We start from the raw sequence: 21,349 nt of genomic DNA on the forward strand, positions 1-21,349 counted from the left end.
TCTCTTGTATGGATTTTGATTGACAGCCGGCTTAAAAAAATACAAAAAAAGGTTGCATAATCAACAAATAAATTATAAATTCTGGAAGATATATTCCTCTGTTCATCAAGTTGCACTGGCTACCAGTAGCTGCCAGGATCAAGCACAAGGCCCTGACCTGGCATTCAAAACCACCTCAGGAACAGGTCCAGCATATCTGACCGAAATAATAAGACCTTATGTTCCCGTCAGAGAGCTGCGTTCCTCTAATACAAACCTTTTAGCAGTACCTTTTGCTCGCTCTACGCGATCTCAGGCAAAACTGTTCTCAGTTCTACTACCTCAGTGGTGGAACAAACTTCCGGAAGCAACAAGACTAGCATCATCTCTCTCAACCTTCAAGAAACAGGTAAAAACTTTTCTCTTTCAGGACTATTTACTGCGCTGATGCTTGAGCTGCCCCAGATCAGGTTAGGCACCAAGTTAGGCTATGCTGTGTGTGTGTGTGTGTGTGTGTAAAAAAACAAACAAAAAAAACAACCCAGCTTACTGTTCTGTATATTTCCTGTGCATCTTGTATTTGCAAGTGTTATTTGCAGTGCTTATGTCCTCTATTGTAAGTCGCTTTGGATAAAAGCGTCTGCCAAATGTAATGTAATGTAATGTAATATATTACAGGTAGACAGGGGTCGCCACAGCAAATCGACCTTCTCCATCCAACACTACCTTCATATCCTCCCTCTCACACAAACTACCTTCATATCCTCTCTTGCTACGTCCAGAAATCTTCTCTTTGGTCTCCCTCTAGACCAGGGGACAGGAACCTTTTCAACCGGGAGAGCCACAAAATCCAAATATTTCTTAATATATTTCATTTAGAGCCAATATAGAAGTACAGAGAAGGCCAGAGGGAGCTGCATTGTGTTTTTGTAGACCTAGGAAAAGCAAATGACAGGGTGGTAGAGGAGTTCTGGTATTGTATGAGGAAATCTGGAGTGGAAGAGAAGTATGTTAAACTGGTGCAGGACATGTATGCTTGCTGTGAGACAGTGGTGAGGTGTGCTTTAGGGGTAACAGAGAGGTTCAAGGTAGAGGTGGGACTCCATCAGGGATCAGCTCTGAGCCCCTTCTTGTTTGCAGTGGTGATGGACAGGCTGACAGATGAGGTTAGCCAGGAATCTCCATGGATCATGATGTTTGCAGATAACATTGTGATCTGCAGTGAGAGCAGAGAACAGATTGAGGAAAATCGAGAGAGGTGGAGGTATGCGCTGGAAAGTAGAGGGATGAAAGTTAGTCGCAGCAAGACAGAATATATGTGCGTAAATGAGAGGAACCCGGGTGAGGCTACAGGGAATGGAGATAAAGAAGTTGGAGGATTTCAGGTACTTGGGGTCAACAGTCCAGAGCAACGAAGAGTGTGGATAAGACGTGAAGAGAGTGGAGAAAAGTGTCAGGGGTACTATGTGATAGAAGACTGTCGACTACATTGAAAGGAAATGTGTACAAGACAGTGGTGAGACCAGTTTTGCTGTATGGACTAGAAACTGTTACAACGATGAAAAGACAGGAGGCAGAACTAGAGGTTGCCGAGATGAAGATGTTGAGGTGCTCTTTGGGAGTGACCAGGATGGATAGGATCAGGAATGAGTATCAGAGGAGCAGCACATGTTAGATGTTTTGGAGAGAAGGTCAGAGAAGCCAGCCTGAGATGGTTTGGTCATGTACAGAGGAGGGATAGTGAATATATTGGTAGACGGATGCTTGAATTGGAGCTACCGAGCAGGAGGTCAAGAGGAAGACCAAAGAGAAGATTTTTGGAAGTAGTGGGAGAGGATATGAAGGTAGTTGGTGTGAGAGAGGAGGTTACAGAGAATAGGGTTAGATGGAGAAAGTTGATTCGCTGTGGCGACCCCTGAAGGGAAAAGCCGAAAGGAGAAGATTTAATTGAGAGCCATATAGTATTTTTAACGTATAATAAATTAAATATGTCTTACTTGTAATACGACCTCCAGTGCTGCATGGTTTTGTTTGAAGTGCCGCTTTACATTTGACCATTTCATCGATGCAATTTCATCATTGCATATTAGACATATCGCAGATCCTGCTCTCTCCACAAATGCAAATTCCTCTTTCCACACCGCCTGTAATGCACGGTGGTCACCGTCTTTTTTTTTCTTTTCGCCATCTTTTCTGTTACAAGGGTTGATGCGGATAAACTAGTTGGCTATCTGATAAAATTGATTTCTTCACCTTTACAATTACCCTGATATGCTCGGAAGTCATTGGTTCCCAACCCGACCAACGGGTGACCCGTGAAATTTATCTTCAAAACTTATCTGTTTACTTTGAAATGACACAGTATTATGAAGAAATATCACGAGTATTTTACAATCAGTTCCAAACTGATTTTTTTTTCAACTCAAAATTGTCTGGGGGCCGTATGCCATCAACGGAGGAGCCATCTATGGCTCACGAGCCATAGGTTCCCGACCGTTGCTCTACACCTCCAATTCCAGCATCCGCCTACCAATATATTCACTCTCCCTCCTCTGCACATGACCCAACCATCTCAGTCTGGCTTCTCTGACCTTCTCTCCAAAACATCTAACGTGTTGTTCCTCTGATGGACTCATTCCTGATCCTATCCATCCTGGTCACTCCCAAAGAGAACCTTAGCATCTTCATCTCTGTGACCTCAAGCTCTGCCTCCTGTCTTTTCGTCATTTCCACTCCCATCCAGCATCGCTGGTCTCAACACTGTCTTATACACTTTTCCTTTCATTCTGGCTGACAGTCTTCTATAGCCTGACACTGTTCTCCACCCATTCCAACCTGCTTGAACTCGTCTCTTCACCGATAATTTATTAATCCATCATTGGGAAATTTAACCCACCATGGATGAACCATGTCCGTTCGCACCAGGGGAGCAGTTAGCGGTTGCTCAACAACACTTTAACACATCCGGAGGAGCCGGGAATCGAACCAGGAATGTCCAGATTCCCAGGATGATCGCTTTACCTCCAGTGCCACGCCCCTTAATATTGATTCTTGTAAAAAAACAAATCGATTAATTATTTGAAATCAAGAGAAGAATTCCCCCTAAATGCAGCAAAAAATGGGCAAATAAATTTCCATAAAATACAAATAAAACCAAGTACCAGGGGCGGTACCTGCGGACAGAGAGGCTGAGGGGGCCCCCCAGTTTTCTCTTGCACGGACTTTTATTAATGTATATTACTGCTTTCAATGTCAGTTTAAAATAAACTTAAAAAGGCTTCACGTTGAAAAGATAAATTGTAAGAAAAAAATCAACAAAAATGGACACAAAAAAGAATTCTGCAAGATATTACAGGTAAATTAGTAATGGTCCAAATATCACTTACTATCAGGTGGTAACTGATTGAAAATAAGGTCTATTAATTATCTGGAATCAAGAGAAAAATCCACTCGAAATGCGGCAAAAATAATGCCTAAATAAAATAGCATCAAATACAAATAAACCCAAAATGCTGATGACAAATATCTATATATTTCAGGCGACAAATATATATATTTCTCATCAGTTTTTCTATTATATATCCCTCACAACAAAAGAATTCAGGATCTAGCTTTTGATGGAAAATAAATCTTACAAACCAATGTGAGCATGAAATCTGTAAATTAAATAAATGAGCAGAAAAAATCTCTCGAAATTAATAGCCACTTTAGCTGATAACCAAAAGTACTTCCACTTCAGGATCACTCAGTACGTGCGGATACGCCTGACGTTCCTTCACCTTTTTGAGGCCGGACCTCGATCTCCACCGTTCCCGGCGTTTTCCCCCTTTGGGTTTGTGTTTGCCAAAAGGATACCCCCCGGATACGTGGTGGGACTGGAGGCGACGTCGCAGCAGAAGCCAAAATGCATCCCATAGTCATCTGTTCAGACAATAATGGAGGCAGATTACTCACCGGAGCACATGATTTCACATTCCGGTGACCACAAAGGGCTGGGATTAGGCTGCTCAATGAGGATGAGGAGGGCTAGAGGGCAGCGGACGTGGAAAACACGTGGGCGTCCAGTCTGGGATCCGAGCTCTGCGGCTGAACTCTCTTCTCTCGGAACCCGGGTTCGGTTTTTGCAGCCGCCCTCGTTCCTCGAAGCACCGCAAACTTTTCTCAAAAACAGATGTGGCCCTTCAGAGAGGAAAAGGAGAAAAGAACAGAAACAGCTACTTCCTGCGGATCTCTGATGACATGGTGTGGTTAAAAAAAGGAACTGCTTTCCTCTATTTTTTTAAATAAAGCTAAATTTAAACATGATCCGATCCCAGAGAGAAACTTACATTCTTTTGGGGATGAAATTGAACAGTTTTATTAATTTCTCGCCTGTACGACACGGTACATAGAAGACACAAGATCCCCCCCCCCCGCGCCCCTTCTACGGGACCCCCTCCCAAACAATAAAAACAAAAAACAAGGAGAATAACAAAGGGCACAATGCAAAATATTGTGTTTATCCCTCTTCTACGCTTTGATAGCGGACATCTGGAGTCTCGTCCTACAACGGATACGAGTGACATTTCACCTCTAGAGAGCCACAAGAGTGACTCGACAAATATATATATGTATATATATATTTTTTTTTACAATCTCGTAGCTGAAATCTGAGCAAACATACACGTGCTGACAGAGCGAGAATGTCGATGATCAAAACAGATAAAAGTGGAGCGGTTGTGATTGGTCAGAAAAAAGCCATGAATGACCGTTAAATCCCCAAAGTTCAAAAAATACACTTCAACTCGACCCGACAGACAGACTATATACATGACCGAGGCAACGGAGATAACATCAATTTCTTTTTTTTTTCTCTTCTTCTTCTTCTTCTTTTTCTTCCAGCCAGCAATAAACTTTAAATGCACTTTATTAAAAAAAAAAAAAAGAAAAAAATGAAAAAGAAAAAGGCAGATCTCCGTTAAAAACCAATGGTGACATGTTCAAGCATCTTTGTGTAAAAAGGCAACGCAATAAATAAAACAGAAATGGCACAGACGGTCAAGACAATGTTAAAACGAGGAAAAAAAAATTTGGAGAAATGATTTCACAGGAAACTTAAAGCGAGCAAACAGTCTTCAACGGCTGCAGACAGAAACACCAGCAGAGGATCACAGAACTAAACGAAAAAACTAAAATCTAATTACAGTGGGAGGAATAAGAGAATAACATCTATAGTTCAATATAGTATTTGTATTTACAAGTATTTGTACAAGTGACGACACAAGACGCTTTCTGACCGGAGGAATTTCGGGGTTTGAGAAACCGCAGAGATTGGAATCGGTACAGGTTCCCGAAAAGTATATTTGGGTGATGCTAGTGTTCGGCCCATGGGACGTTATCGACACCAATATGATTCAACCATAAGGGGACTTCTTTAACCGATTGCTTCCCCGTTGTCTCTTATTTCATCATTTCTATGATTCGCTTAAGATTGATTTCTTGCCGAGTCAGTCCCGGGCTGCTGTTTGCTTTAACTCTTGTGAGTCGTCAGGTAAACATCTTGCAGACATTCTTCCGATACCCAGGTGAGTGCTTCCAAGGGTTGTATTTCACACTAACTGTCTGTACTGCCGCATAGCTCAATGAGTGTCGTGTCACCTGGGGTTGTCATGGATATAGTGATATGGTGAAGTCATGCCAACACCCTGGCCGACTGTGTAATTGCAGAGCCAACTGGATGCCAACCATACAATTCTCCACTGATGATGGGGAAAAAAAAAATATATATATCATCTCCTTTATTGTCCATCACAGAAACATCTGTTCACGGGTCCTCCGACTTGAGTTGTTGTTGCAGTGCGTACAAGAATGACGCTGTGCACGAATTACATCTTGCTTGAGCATTTCTGCTTGTGCAAAAACCATCCCAAAGAGAGGTCGTAGCTGTCAGGATTATCCTCTTCGGCGAAGCGGGGATGGGGCGGGGGTGTTCCAGGAACTGTCCGGTCAGAAAGGGCCTACTATCGTGGGGGTTCAAGTTTAGCACTACATTAGGACTTGGAGCAGAACAATCAGATCATATAATGCACTAAATATAAACCTTGTAAACATTATGTCTCGCCTTTAACCATAGAGATCAGTCAGAGTCAGATTCTAATAATTTGTCCTTCCTTTAAGGCATTGGTATCAAGCTTCGGAGTGAGCCTCTGTTAGGTTTTTTTTTTTATTTAAATAAGCCAGATTTGTTATTGGGATTTTCTCTCCTGAGAGGAAAAACCCTCCTCATCACAGCGACCCCACATGTCTCAGAGCCAGCTCAGCCTGCAGTCCAGTTATAAGATCTCCTCCACACCGTGAGCAAAGATCATGACCAGCCCGGGCTCCAGGATCATATCCTCCCCCATATGCTGGTTCTCGCAGGCCATCACCACCACCGCCTGCTTGCCAGGGATGCGCTTGGCAACATAGTTCTCGTAGTAGCGCCTGTTCATCTGCCGCGTCTCTAGCGTGGCCAGTCCCTGCGGCCAGTTCCGCTCGTGGGCGTTCTCGATCAGGTCATTGACGATGGAGAGAGGACAGCCGCTGTCGATGAGGGAGCGCTTGATAACCGTCTGCAGCACAGCGTCGGGCGTGGAGATCATGCCGCCCCAGCGAGTCACTCTGGCCGGCTGCATGGAGTTGACCCACCTTCGCAGAGGAGGACAGGGGATATATCAATGGTTAAATCAGGTATTAGCCGCTGCCGCTTTTTGGCTTCAATCTGATCTGGCAGGAGAGGAGGCGGGAGCCCACTTACTCCAAGATCTCGTTGTACTCGATGCTCTCCTCCAGGTTTTGCAGGTTGGGGTTGGCGCTGCGGATGGCTCGCATGTAAGCTTTTAGCAGCTGAATGTCCCGTTTCTATGGCAAATCATAGGACGATGAAAACGCAAAAGTACAACTGACCGAAGGACGAGATAAATGGACAGAAATAATCAGCTGAAGCAAACGTTAGATTCAGGCTGATCTAATCGATCGGCTTAACTTTGTCCTAAAGGAAAAGAATGACACAAGGACATTTATGCATTATTTACAACTTGAAATTGTGGCCTCTGTATATCATCTCTTTAAATTTCAAAACAAATGAATCACTCTATGGTAAACATCTTATATGTTTCCCCTATTTCTAAGACACTTGTAACTATGATTAGACACAAACAATAGCCAGTTTTCTTGACTGTCACTAATTAGGCAACAAATCAAACGATTTACTGTTTTAATGATAATTTCCATGTGAAATTCCAATCAGATTCCAGCCAGATTGTACCCAATGGTTAAAAAGGTGACTAAAATAAACAAACTAACTATAAACAATCAGGGATGTTTACAAGAAAGAGGGCGTGGTATCTCAGGAGAGGGGGTGTCATGAGGAATGCGTTCCTCTCCAACCGGAACGGGATGGAGATGAAAGGGTTCCTTTATGCAAAACAGCCAACCTCAACACTTAAATTGGACTTGTGAGACTTTAGCAAAGAATATAGGCAAATAAGCTTCAGTAAAAATCTTATCCATGCTGGCTTCATCCCAAAGATATTTGGGAAGAGAGGGTTTTTTTTATAATGTGTATCATTAAATTCAGATGGCTTCTCCAGCAGGGCATTTTATGCCTGGATACTAAAAAAGGCCCAAGATCAAGTCGAAGAGCCTGGGAGAGTCTGGTCTTGTTGCCTCTTTTATTCCTGGGTGTTTATTATATGCTCATTCTTTTGCCTCCATCCCTGTAAATCAACACATCAGCTGTCTTCCCTTCCCAAAAAATGCTGTACAGGCTCCAAAAGTATTGTATTTATTTCTGAGTATGCTGAAAAACCTTTGTCATATGGCAAATCAACCATCCGTGGTAACCATGACAACCAGAAGAACAAAAAATAAGAAAAATAAAAACGATCTTACTTGCTCGCCCAACTGATGCTTATGTTCTGCGACCGTTTTCTCCAGCTCGGAAATCTTGGTCTGCTGCTGCTGAACGACACTCCGCAGGTGTTTGATGCAGTTGTGGTTCGGCAGCTCATCTTTAGGCATCTCAAGGCTGTCGGGCAGCAAACAGTAAATAGAACGCAAAGTGGACGAGTCCTGCAAAATGCTCAGGCAAAATGACGGACAAGGCATTCCACATTGACAAACATCTGCCATGTTCCGGGGATCTTACCCGCATCCGTCTTCACAGTTGACGGGCCTTTTGGGGTTATGCTCGCAGTCCTTGAGGTGTGACTGCAGCTGGTCCAGTCGTAGTGTGGCGGTGCAGCCGAAGCTGGCATTGTCACAGCTGATCTGCAGTTTGGACAGCATGTTCCGCATGATGCGGGGCACCGGCCGGAGGTGAGCGAGCGTCACTACTGTGCGGTCCACAGGACAGATCTGCTGCTGGGCAAACCACTGTGTTATGCAGGCGTTGCAGAAGGCATGCTCACAGTGTGGTGCCTGAAATGGAAGTGAGATTTTTTTTTTCTAATAAGTTTGACGCAATTAGGAAGCATCTAAACGGCAGGAATTAATGACCAGGTATTTTTGCGGCTGTTTACATCTGCTTCATTAAGATGTCCATATCTATTTTCTTTATTATGGCCTTCTTAACATATGTATGCAGAACAATTGAGAAACTGTTTTTTCTCTGAATCAGAGAAGGCTCTGATACAGAGAAAGACCTAAACAACTGGCCAGGAAAATTTCCATTTTTGCTCCATTGTTCCAGATGACATAGGTGACATAGGCAGATACTGTACTTGCATCGATGCATAAACGAGGCGTGGAAAAAATAGATTACTTGTGCTTTTTCTTCACATTAAATATTCAAAGCATTTATTGTCAAATGTACAGTGTAGAAATGTGTTTCCCTGTGCAGTGAAATTCTAGTTCGGGGTGAGAAGTTCCCTGACAGTGAAACATGTCCATGATACATGTGTTCAGTACCGTCTAGAAAGTCAAAAATACAACCGCGTCAGTAGAATGGCAGCTTTGGACTCACCTGGACTGGCTCTTCAAGCACTCCACTGCATATAGGACACAGCAAGTCTTCATCCACCTCCCCTTGGAACCTCGTAACGTCGTACCCCATGGTACATTACTGGGACAGACAACCTCCTACGCCAAACAGAGCCGGGACAGTTTAGTTTCTAAACAAACACTGCGATGGGGAAACATCACGGTCAACATTTCACACACAGAGGGAGTATTTATTTTGGGCATACCTCACTCATAAACCGCGTCAAATGCTTCCATTTGGCGTTTGATCTATTGTTGACAGGTTACATCGATGGCAGGCTGCACGCCTGACAGAGGGGACAAAGGCGCTGCAAAACAAGAAATGTCACATCATTGTGGCTTAGCTGCAGGCATATTTAAAGATCCCCTTGTATACACCCTTAGATGATGAAGATGGCTATGTTTGGACTTGAAAACTGACATTTCTCTTTGTGCCCACGCACCCCTTACTTGCACACACACATACACACACGCACAAAACCACCAAACCAAACAGACATCTCTGTCTCCACCTGCTTGAGAAAGAACTGATCACAGGCAATTTGCAAACTGTTTGATCCCTGCTGTCTAACATGTCTCTCTTGTAATTCCTCTGAGAGACCCTTCACCATAGCAAAAGTCTGATATGGATGTTCAATTTGTCTGCTTCCAGTACTGCGGTTATGAATACTACAATTCACATTCTTCAGCTGTCTGTAAGTGAATTCTCAGGATCCGTTAACTGGAAGTTTCAAGTTTTCACATTTGGCTTGTATCTAGTGACTTTTGGGCCAGCGTTGGCTTCAATAATTGTATGAAGCCAAAATAAAAAAATTGTAGTTTTAGCAAATCATTTTGCTTCCATATGTGTGTATCAACAAGTCAAAGACATGTTGTGATGAACATGTTTCTGAATAACGCAGAAATGCTCAGTTAAAACTTAAGCAAACAACTGCCGGAAGGAGAGCAAATAAACAACGTGGGAGTTTGATTTTTAAATAACACCAGCCTTCATTGAAAATACATGGAGTTTACTATTCGAAGAAGCAGGCTAATGCACTGACGCTGAAAACTAATTGGTAATTCAATTTAGCTGTTCGAAGGTACAGATACACCGGAATAAAAACTAAATCCATCGCACGAGCGTATTCTGAGCAGATAGACTCCACTAACCTGTATAATCGACATTTAACCATTTATTTTGCACCATTATCCTCTACTGGGAAAAACCTCTCGCGTTCCGTCAGACGATGCCGCCGTCTGACCTAATTCTCAGCAACAAGCAACACACCGGTCCGGAGGCGATTTTTCACATCCCCCCCTCTGACTGACACACACACACACACACACACACACACATACACACACATACACACACATACACACACATACACACACATACACATACATACACATACACACACACACACACACACACACACACACACACACACACACACACACACACAACGTATGCCTTGCAAAAAAAGCTATCCAAACTGTAAGCCCCGCGGGTGACACACGCCTATATTGCGAAAATAATGCGTCTTTTAAATGCCGTTTGGTATTTAATAAGCCACATCGTCGGCCAATTTTATTTAGCGGTTGAACTAAGACAGCAGCAGAGCTAGTCACGATATGCATGTAGCCAAAAGTGGCTAACTAGCGGAGTTAGCTACGGTAGCGTCAACGGTCGTCATCGAGGTAAGCAGACAGAGCTCAGTCTTAGCAGGGGGGAGCAGTAAACTGTTTATTTACAATTAATAAGCTGTCCTAAAACAACACTTCCGCCTGCCGGTCTTACTTGAACATGTAGCAAATGAAATACCGGTGACGATTTGGATGTTCTTTCGAATGTCTTCCCACAGGCTGGCTAGTCACGTCCTGTGCTACATCCTACGCTGTCTGCGTCGACGTCACCACGCACACGGGACGCATGCGTGGTGACGTAAATTGTGGGGATTTCGATTGGCCTTTAATTTACCCGCTCGCTGTTTATTAGCGGCCGGCGAATAACGGAGCGGCCCACCGATTGGCAGTCAAAGAAATAAGATAAAGAAATAAGATAAAATAAGATAAGATAAAATGACATAAGACAAGATAACATATACTTTATTGAGCCCAATGGAGAAAAAATCTTTTGTCACAGCAGCGCAACAATGACATATGAATATAAATATAAATAAAAGTGACAATTAAAAGATAGCAAAAGAAATCCACAAATGAATAAACAGTAGAGTGAACAACAAGACAAGACAACAGAATGTAAAAGACAGCAAGGGTAAGAACAGACAACCACAACGCACAGAAAAAGAGTGACAGTAACAATGACAAAAATAAACATGATGCGAGTGGAGTGACACCAAAAAGGATTAAATAAAATACACAGTGCGCACAGAATGTCAAAATACTTCAGGCGGAAAAAAGGAGAAAAAAGAGGTTTGCTAACATGGTGCAAGAATGGTGTTCAATTTCCGATGCAGTCTGGAGCCGGTTAACGGTCAGGGTTTCAGACGGCTGAGATGATTCTTCTTTTGAGTTAAAAGTGGCACCTCTATTTAGATGCGTAACCGGATGCAATGGTGACAAATGTCCCAGAAATCACGCGAGACTTTGGCTGATGACTCATCTCAACTTTCTCCCTCGTTCGCGCGTTAGACTATGACGTCACACCAGGGCGCCACGTTAGAACCCCATATTGTGACGTCATCGACGTAATCCCCATTCACCATAATCACCATCACCCTAATTGTTGTTACTTATAAACAAAGCAAAAACGTTAAATGTAATCAGTTGAATCATACACATCCTGTATTTATAATTGAAAATGAATCCTCTAACTTTCCTTTCAAATGCTCCCTCGTGTCGCCAGAGAATCTGCCTCCATCCGACCTTCTCCATTGCATCCTCTTCTTTCACGCCAACTAATCTCACGTCCTCTTTTACTCCGTACACACACACACACACACACACACATATATACATATGATATTTTTGTTGCATTATATATAGAAGCTGTGGGTTTTTGCCATTTCGAAATGACATGGCGGGAGTTTAATTCCATCTGCCTTTTATTTTGAACACCGGGATTAAACTGTTTGACAAACTCACTTATTACTTTGCAGTGACAAAACATCCAACGACACATCTGCACCATAAGGTATATAAAAACCTGCTTTACAACAGTTTTAACAATCCAGTGGTCCACATCCCACATCTCACAGTTCTTGCCTCAGTCACATATCCAGTGTCTTGGTGAATCACATCTAAGATTCCAAGACACAAGATTTCTGATTAATTTATAAAGATAAAAAAATATATATATCTGAGAAAAATTATATAGCAGGATGTATCTTGTATTGCATACGATAACAATGTATGCAATAATATTACAGGAGCCTGTAACAGCACTGAGAAATAGAGATTCATTTCACAAATGATCCATTGCTCTTCGAGAGGCTGCCATTCTTCCATTAAAATTAATTCTGTCAGGTCGGTCTGGGTTGTTGACGTGGTTAGGATTGTTCTGATTTCCCAATTCAGCAAATTTTCTTAAAGCGATTCATTTTTTCCAAATTCATTTTTCTCATGTGGCCCAAACCCTAACCCAATGACACACACATTTCTTTTAATTACATGCAGTCGGCTTCGTTTAGATCTCCCGTTTTCGGGAATTATAATAAGATCAGACCATCACACTACGAGGATGGATAAATAAAACTCGGGACACCAAAAATATTTAGCAATAGCACTTTATTGAACACAAACAACCCTAAGCCACAATACTGAATGACAAGACCAATTGGCTGCAGCAAACATTTTATAAAATAGATTCAGGTTTAATGTCACTAAATTGTTTTTTTTTTTCTTTTAATGTCAGAAAGACAGATGCAGGTTTTTCCAAAACAGTGAATGATCCTTTACATATTTAACATTTTTGTAACAAATTATCATTCACATGTTCACACGAAGGAATAACAAGGCAAAGTGCTTTCAGGATTGCATTGTCGAAGAAACAAAACAGAATAATGAATGGCTTGAGGTTTAGGTGAGGTGGCGGGTTAAGGGTGGGGACGGGGAGTGGGGGGTGGGGCTGGTCCTGTCCTGGAGGAGGGATGGGGTTGGTTTGTGTGTGTCGGGGAGGCGGGGGAGGTGGGGTGGTTTGGTTGGGGAGAGGGTGGCCCTGGTCAGAAAACCTCAAACCTTTCACCTTGTCCTGTACCCCTTGTAGTCAAACTGAATGTAAAATGCCAGGGCAGTGTGGAGACAGACGCCTATGTAGCAGAATTTGGTTTCGGAGAGGACAGATGGATTCGAAAAAGGCATACGGCTCGAGGGCCTGGCGCTTGCCCTCGACACTGAATCACAAATCCACCGTTCATCGTCCTTGTGACAACCTGTGATATCTAGTCTAACTGCAGGGCAATCGATGTTTGACCCAGAAAGAAGCTGTAAACGTTAAAATGATGTGCGCTCTTAGTGCTCGGAGGGGGAACGTCTCATCGTTACAAGCACGGGGGGTTAAAGAGTGATCGGGTTGGGGGGGAGAAAAAGCCAATGTGTGGTTATTTGTTTCCTTAAGATGACTCCTCTGACCATCTGCCACTGCATCTTAAAGGGGATAGACTATCATCGTAATCTGCATCATAACATTGTCTGGCTTCACATTCCAGTGGTGTTTTGTCGTATAAATGCTTCTCATAAATATTTTTTTTTTCCAACGTCAAACAGACATATACACATACAGCACAACCAAGCACACGTTTTATGTATAACTACCATTGCTTATGATAAATCTGTATTCCCGTACTGGTAATTTTTACTTTTTTCAGGTGGAGAGACAAACGATACTCAAGGCTGCAAAACAAGGAGGTAGGAGAAATGCTACAGAGAACAGCAAGTGATGCTAACATGATCGTTTGCTTAAATAATTGTTAGATGCATCAGGCCTTGACTTCTCGAACCACGTTAGTGCACTGCTGCTATTCCAGCCAGCGGTTCAGGTGCCGCTCGTGTACCGTGCCGTCGCTAGTCTCGGTTTTGTAAAATCGCGAGTAGAGCCAAATTTCGGATGTTCCGTAAATCTCTCGAAAAACGTCTCGGGGCTCCTGATGCTGACTGGGGTAGCTGCTCTGGAGATTTTACACAACGGAGAAATCTTACGCCTGTTGGGTTCGAACGAAATTTTTTCGAATCGAAACCTTTCATCCCCGGAAACCGGTTGTCTTTTTTTTTTTTCCTAATCGACTAATTTCAACAGAGTAAGTTCATTGGTCCTGCTGTCATCACAGGTCTTGAGACCACACTGCTGGTGATGGCATTGACTCCTTTACACACAGTAGAGTAGTATATTTGCAGATTTGTAAATGAGGTAATCAGCGTTAGGCTAAATAGGGAACCCTGTCATAGACACACACATGCCCACTTCATTCACCAGCAAAGCAAACAAACAAAACAAAAAATAAGAAAAAAAAGTTCTCCTCGATCAGAGGGACAGGACTGTGGAAATTGAAATCAACTTTGGAATGTTGGGTGGACAAGCCAACTTTTTAATATATTTTTTTTTTTTTTGTGAAGGTGCACTGTGAAACTATTTGATTGTAACTCATCACATGCCCTGATTCAGAGTCCTTCCACTCACGATAAGGGCTCCTTTGTATTTTCCCAGATAAGCCACTCAAAGTAAAACAGGCGACCTATTTTTATTTTATTTTTTTTTTTAATTAGCAATGAATTAAGGCTGCCTCAGCAGCAGATCAATGCCTGCTTCAAGTCCAGTTGTGAAAGGATTGTTAATAGCTTGTGAGTTGCAATGAGGTGGCAACATCTACAGTGAAGCGGACTAAACGTAAAAACACCCGCGCACGCACACTCACACACACACGTACAAAAAAAAAAAAAAAAAAAAAAGAAGGGACTATCATTTCTAAAAAGTCACAGAACATGCAGTATACATCCTTTCCTACAGTAGGCTATTCCTTTATAGCACATTCAAGGGGGCTCCTAATGGACAAATCCTCTGATATGGCTCTGCTTTAGAGTTATCAAGCTCGGTGTGAGACTACTTCCATCCTGGGCTCACGGAGGGAGCGAGTCAACAAGGTGCTCCATCAGAAAAAAAAAAGAAAAGAAAAAAAAAGATTGCTGCCTTATTTCACCTGCGCAAATACTTTTGTGTCATTCAAATTTGACGATAAAAACACCGCATAGTGTTCGGAACTTTTTTTTCTTCCACTTTCCGTCGCGTCGATACATTTCCCCACCCCGGACATATCCTCTGCTGGTGAAAACAAACGGCACTTTCAAGGGGGGAATGTTATTCTCTAAAACCACAATCACAGGACCTCCGAGTAACAAATTCTGGAAACACATAGGCTATACAGTAGATATAAATCTCATGAGTTTTCTTTGACTGTACAAGCTTTAGGCTACACGCTGAAAAGGGAGGGACATTGAAAACAAATATAAGGCATTTCATTATTCCTTTTATCCGCATACATCACTGACAGCAGGTCTAAATTTTTTTTTAACCTTTTCTTTTTTTTTTGTTGTTTTTTTTTTTTTTTTTTCAGAAAAAAACAAAACATTTCATTCAAAGAGGAAGAGGATGCATATACATCTACACATGCAAATGAACGTGTCTACCGGCTAGGAACCAGAATTCAAGGAATTAAGGTCTAAGTTCAAAACTACAATACCATAAAAGTCCATCCACGAGAGAGAGAGATAGAGAGATAGAATAGAGAGAGAGATAGACGGGAAAAAAATATGCACCTACTCGTATTGATCAGCCAACCTGTGCACAGTCCTTCCACAGAGCAGGCAGCTTTTTAAAAAAGTCGGATATCGATCACAGTTTTAAGAATGGAATATCACGCACTCCACTAGCAAACGCCACCTCTCTGAACACAAACAAGAGGACCGCCAAAATCCTTTATTTGCTACAGACGGGTGACTTTTGGTGTACAAATAAAAAGGAAAAAAAAGAAGAGCATATTAAATATCTTTTTTTTTTTTTTTTTTTAAAACTGAGGAAGCGATGATAAACAAAAGGTTATTGCACTTTTTATCTTTTGTCTATTTCAAACGAGGTCAGCTCAGAGAAGATGATTCATGCCTTTAACGTTGTAGTAAGACAACAAATGTTACGTCGATTCTATAGTATGATCACACGGTTATTAACACTGCACACAGCTACTACTGCAACCCTACTTGTAGTCAGTCTACCCTAAAAATAACACAAAAAATTCTCCACAATCAGTTTCGCAACACAGTCACAACAAACAGCTTTGCCTAAATGTAATCACTTGATCTTGAATGCAGGAGCCGCATCTTTTTTTTTGTTTTGTTTTTTTCTTAAATCCTGTCTGCGTTGCTAAAACGACAGCTGCTAATCATCGCAGATTGCCAAAGAGTTGAGAAGAACAATTGGGAGAAGCTCTGAAACTCCGGACGACAGTCTCTCTACAGTTCATGTATTACCGACCATCAAACCTCACTTTTTTTTTCTGCACACGGGGAGTCTGATGTTGCCCTCCCCCCACATCGTCTGCGCCTAAATTTGGTCTATGAGGCTCCTTTTGCTCGGCAGTGTCGGGAGAGCCGACTGAGCCCCCGCGGTGCCTTCTTTGGATTTGTGCTTTCATACCTTTGATCCCCGTCCGTTCAATGTTTAATGTGCCCTTAAAAAAATAAAATAAAATAAAATAATAATAATAAAAAATTAAAAAAATAAAATAATTTAAAAAAAAAAACGCATCCGTATGTGCAATTTATTCTGCCACCCAAGGGGAGCACTTAGTCGCTGGAGATGCGCCTCAAAAAAAAATTCAGACACGGGAGGAACTCCGATCGCGTTGGGCTGAAAGAATTATCGAAGGGAATATGAGCCTATCTACTGTCATCGAGTATATTCAGTGTAATTTCATTTTCCCATTATAAGGCTTCTGGGAAATACAAATGGAAGACCGTACCTTTCGGTAGTAATAAATAAAAGGCACCATGCCACCACTGTGCTCGATAATACACAGGTCCTATAGATGGGGGAGTTGGGGTGGGAGGCGGGATTAATGACCCAGTGTTCAGGCAGGGAAGGTGGTCATACAGTAAAATTGTATTGTTTTGACTTAGAGGTAAAGTGAAATAGCTACCTTAATTTCCCCGACTTACATTAGACTTTACCCCATGACTTGCACCAGATAACAGACTAGTCTGTTGGTTGTAATGAAGAGTAACCAAAAAGAAAAAAAAACAAAAAACAGGGCACCTCTTGCTCTTGCAGATTGAAAAAAAAAAAGGGGGGGGATCTCGTGCATGTCGCGGGGCTTCCGACACGCACATATTTGCAGTCACTCACCCCACACCGAACTACGTGAGAAAAAGATAAAAATAAATACACGACTGGCATCGGTTAACATGTGACGAAAAAAAAAAAACACCCCAACGAAACCCCACAGAGGATCAATGTCAGCGTTGTCACACAAAAGATCACTGATGAGGTAAAACTGCAGGTCCAATAGTAAAGTACAAGGTGCAGGCGGCTGCTCCTTTGTAAGGTAGGAAACATCAGACATCTGCCGACATGAACACTCCCGCCAGGATACATTTCTGAATTAGGCTGGTTTAAGCAGAATTACACTACCCACGTCAAGATGGATCACGAGATTATATTCATCTATTTTTTTATACTCTTTGTTAGCATAGCTGTACAAGCATTTCTAATAATTTTTCATTCCGTTTTACCTTTTTTTTTTATTAAAATTTTTTTTTAAACTCTTTTTGAGGTACACCATTTCGATCCCCAGTGTCATTTTGCTCTGACTGACAGAGAAGCCAAAGTTGATTGTTGACGAGTGAATTCAGAATTCATTCATTCACAGTGGCATATATGGCGATATCTTTAACCCTCTCAGGACAATCTCTGCACCGTGGCAACCTCGAGCTATGTGCTACCTCAAATTGATTCGTGTGCTTCTCGACACCCGGGGATGTCTGCGAGACCCCGAAAAAACTAGCCAGCAATTTAGCAATTCACCCAAGTTGTATAACTATACAGGTGATGCGACTCATCAGGTACTGCCAGGTATCGATTCCTTTTTTTTTTCTTCAGCTTTTAAGGCAAAAGGTTCAACAGTGGATCAGAGAGTTGAATTGAAATTTGCCATTTATCAGCATTACTTCAAGTAAGAACCGAGACATCCATAGAGGCAAATCAATTCTATACTGTATACACCATGCTTTTTTTTCTCCTTTGTGGACATCAAAAATTGATTTTCTGGTAACACACACACACGCGCACGCACACACACACTCATAGATTATAAACCATCTTTTACAAACACGCTACCTAGGGATTGCTTTGCCAATACCAAAGGGACTTCTCGTGTTATTCAAAAAAAAAAAAAAAAGTCCAATTATAAAATCTACCAACACCAAGTTGTAACAGAATACTCGCATGTAAGTATTAATATCCCATGCAAACATGAATTCTTTTTTTTTCGTCATTATCTAATTTTGCGAAGAGACATGCAGCTTTGAAAAAACTTTTAATATTCCTGCCTACATCTGAATGAGTTACTGACCGAGTAAATATGATTTATGTCTAAAGGCAAATAAAGGTTTTCTATGGCACTAAATGGGTGTAGCTTAGGTGCATTTTCTTTCTTTTTTTTGTCAAATATAGGCTATTTAGGATTATGTGTGATCATATCCGCTGTAGACGGTTCGTCTGGTCTTGTTTTACTGTACTGTAAGGCAATCTCAATGAAATGGATGATATATTCATCTTATTCTTTGCTTACGTGGTAGGCTACACTCCACACAAATGTAGAGAAGTGAGGGTGATACAACACAACAGCAGGCCTATAGTCCAACAATAATGCCGAAAAGAAAAGAAAAAGGAAACAGAAGATATCCAGCCCATCGATGCAGGAAGACTACTACACATAGCGTATAATATGTAGTGGAATTAGGTTATTACATGCTACCTGTATAATCGTATCTATGCGAGTCAAATGAAGAGCAACAGTTTCAAGGCAGGAGAAAGCGAGTCGTCCTGCTCCAAACTGACCCTACATTCATTTCAGTCAGAAAAAATTCATGGCTCAGATTTGATGGTCAGACTGTAAACTGCTTGAACAAATGCATAAAATCAATCGCTGCTTTACTGAGAGGTTTGTTTTTCTCTTTTGCTTTTGCCCCTCCTTTGAAACATTTTGGCAAACAGGCATTATTAGTGACCAAAGATAATAACATCTAACCCGCATTGAAATCTTCCATTGGCATTTATGCTATGATTCAGTGAAGTGGCCTAAATGGATGGCAATGCAATATTTGTGCTGCACATGATAAAACACACTCTCTATTGCTACAATTGGACCGTTCATTGCTTTCCATATCTGACTCGGGTGTATTGTTTTATGCTCTGTCAGTTAATCATGACTTTATCAAAATTGCAATCTGCGCTCAGTTATCACAGCTACACACACGCACGTAACCATGCACACACATACAAAGCATGTATAAGAATACTGTGATACGACAAAAGGATTCAGTTACAACTTGTACAGTTGTAGGGTGGGGGGGGCAATGGCTCCGTTTACTGGTCACATAAGGACATCACAAGAAAAAAAAAAAAAGACAAGAAAAAAAAAAAAAAGAAAAAAAAAAAAGAAACATCCCTGCCAAAAACAGACGGGTCTGACAGCACCTAAAGATGGCAGAGTGTGTGTTGAGTATTTTGAGGTGCCTGCCTGAGGTGTCTGTTGAATCACTGGACTGACTTAGAAGTGACCGGGGGCCAGAGGCTGTACTGCTAACAGTAGAGTGGTAACGTTACCGAGTCACTTCTTTTTTGGGAGGGGCAGTTGCCCGGGAACAGATAACATAAAGAAAGTCAGCGGGCAGTGGACACTGTCCCTAAGAGCTTAGAGACACTTTTTTTTCTTTTAAATAAATGCATTGAACATAATTTTGTTGCAGCCTTTGCTCATCTTCCGCAGCCCTCCCTTCCTGTATTCAGCAGCAACACACATGCATGTAAACACAAGTACATACATTACATCTGCTCTGTTTTGCACACTTAGAACCTGAATGTACTAAAGTGCGTGCTTGACTAATTAAGTGCTGTGGGATTAAGGTTTTATAAAGAAAAAAAAAGGGGAATTGAAATTGTGGAAAATCCCATCCAAAATAAACAAAAAAAAAAAAAACAAAACACATCATAATCATCCTGCTAAGATCTGATTGGATTAATAAATTCTGCCTGCTGCTTCAGCACAGATCCTGAGATTACAAAACAAAACAAACAAAAAAAAAAAAGGTACCAATCCCCTCACGTTTAGTTTTATAATAATACAACTAGTCTCCAGAAGTGATCGGGAGAACAAAAGCTGGAAGGAGTGGGGAAGGGGGTGAGGGAGGGGAGGGTCACCTGTTAGTTCCATTTCAGCACAGCCGGTAACGGTCCTCAGCTGAAACGCTAACTTCAAACCGATGGCACCTCTGAAATGGGAGTCTGCGTCAGATTCTAGTAAAGTAGAACGTGGAAATGTCTCGTGGTGGGGGTGGGGATAAGGTCGGGGGGTGGTGTTCAGCGTCGAAGCCTAGTATAGGTCCTCACCTCTCATCCAGTCAACTAATGTGTGCAATTGTGCCACTTCATTATCGGTGGATATGAAGTTCATCATGCCAATGAAAAAAACGAACAAATAAAAAATAATAATACAACAATCTGACTCAGTGTCGTTTAACCACAAGCAGATGGTCAAAAAAAAAGGAAAATAAAGAAAAAGTAGCATAGATATAACATCAAAAAGTCACAAACAGCTCTAGTGGTCCGATACAATCATCTTTAGTATGTTGAGTACCACAAATGGGATGTGGAGACAGTATAATTGAATGCCAAGAAGAAGTACATATTTGGATTTCTGTTCCTGATATCTAAACAGGTATTGGCCGAAGCAAAGATCTCAATCTTCTTCCTCAAAGCCCCCCCTTCCCTCCCCCCTGACTTCAAGGAGGGATATCAACGCCCAGGTCACTGGGGAATTCTGGGACGTACAACGTTTTTCAATGCCGGGATTTTTTTTCCCCCCACTTGATGCCAACGGCATAACTGTGGTTTAATGCTGTCTATCAAACAGGTTGTAAAAGTTGTATCCGTCTCAGGGGGCTCATAATATTCTGCCATGACGCAATCCAACTGAAATGGTGTGTTACGGAAGGCATGGGTCAAAAGGCATTTCAATGAGATGCCGTGAAGGCAATCCAGTGCATTTGTGTTGACACTGACAGTAAAATGCCCAGAACACACAGAGCCATTCGTCTAGTCTTTAGGTAATCTTTCATGAAATAATATAAAAGGAATTTTTTTTTAAATCAAAAAGACATT

General features: G+C 41.8%; 1 protein-coding gene across 2 annotated transcripts; it reads right to left on the reverse strand.

The window, feature by feature from the left end:
- Positions 1–4,321: 4,321 nt before the first annotated feature.
- On the reverse strand, positions 4,322–10,861 carry rnf41 (ring finger protein 41). Of its 2 annotated transcripts, none has more exons than XM_086159805.1 (7): positions 10,763–10,861; positions 9,186–9,287; positions 8,963–9,078; positions 8,147–8,418; positions 7,891–8,026; positions 6,755–6,858; positions 4,322–6,645 (listed from the first exon to the last, which is right to left on the reverse strand). In XM_086159805.1, exons 3-7 carry the CDS (start codon positions 9,050–9,052, stop codon positions 6,291–6,293), a joined length of 957 nt encoding a protein of 318 aa, XP_086015931.1. In that variant the 5' UTR covers positions 9,053–9,078; positions 9,186–9,287; positions 10,763–10,861; the 3' UTR covers positions 4,322–6,290. The 2 variants fall into 2 exon arrangements, with proteins under 2 accessions (XP_086015931.1, XP_086015933.1); XM_086159807.1 differs by having other exon boundaries at positions 10,787–10,847.
- Between the last annotated feature and the right edge of the window lie 10,488 nt (positions 10,862–21,349).

Source organism: Fistularia commersonii, chromosome 14, assembly GCF_037954325.1.
Source record: "Fistularia commersonii isolate RoL2024-O1a breed Wild chromosome 14, RoL_Fcom_v1.0, whole genome shotgun sequence".
Classification (NCBI taxonomy): domain Eukaryota; kingdom Metazoa; phylum Chordata; class Actinopteri; order Syngnathiformes; family Fistulariidae; genus Fistularia; species Fistularia commersonii.

Coding starts and splice junctions, on each gene's coding strand:
- rnf41 (XM_086159805.1), bottom strand. CDS start 9,052: ATGGGGTACGACGTTACGAGGTTCCAAGGGGAGGTGGATGAAGACTTG. Junction 8,027..8,146: donor AACTGTGAAGACGGATGCGG/GTAAGATCCCCG, acceptor GCTGCCCGACAG/CCTTGAGATGCCTAAAGATG. Junction 6,859..7,890: donor AGCATCAGTTGGGCGAGCAA/GTAAGATCGTTT, acceptor GATTTGCCATAG/AAACGGGACATTCAGCTGCT.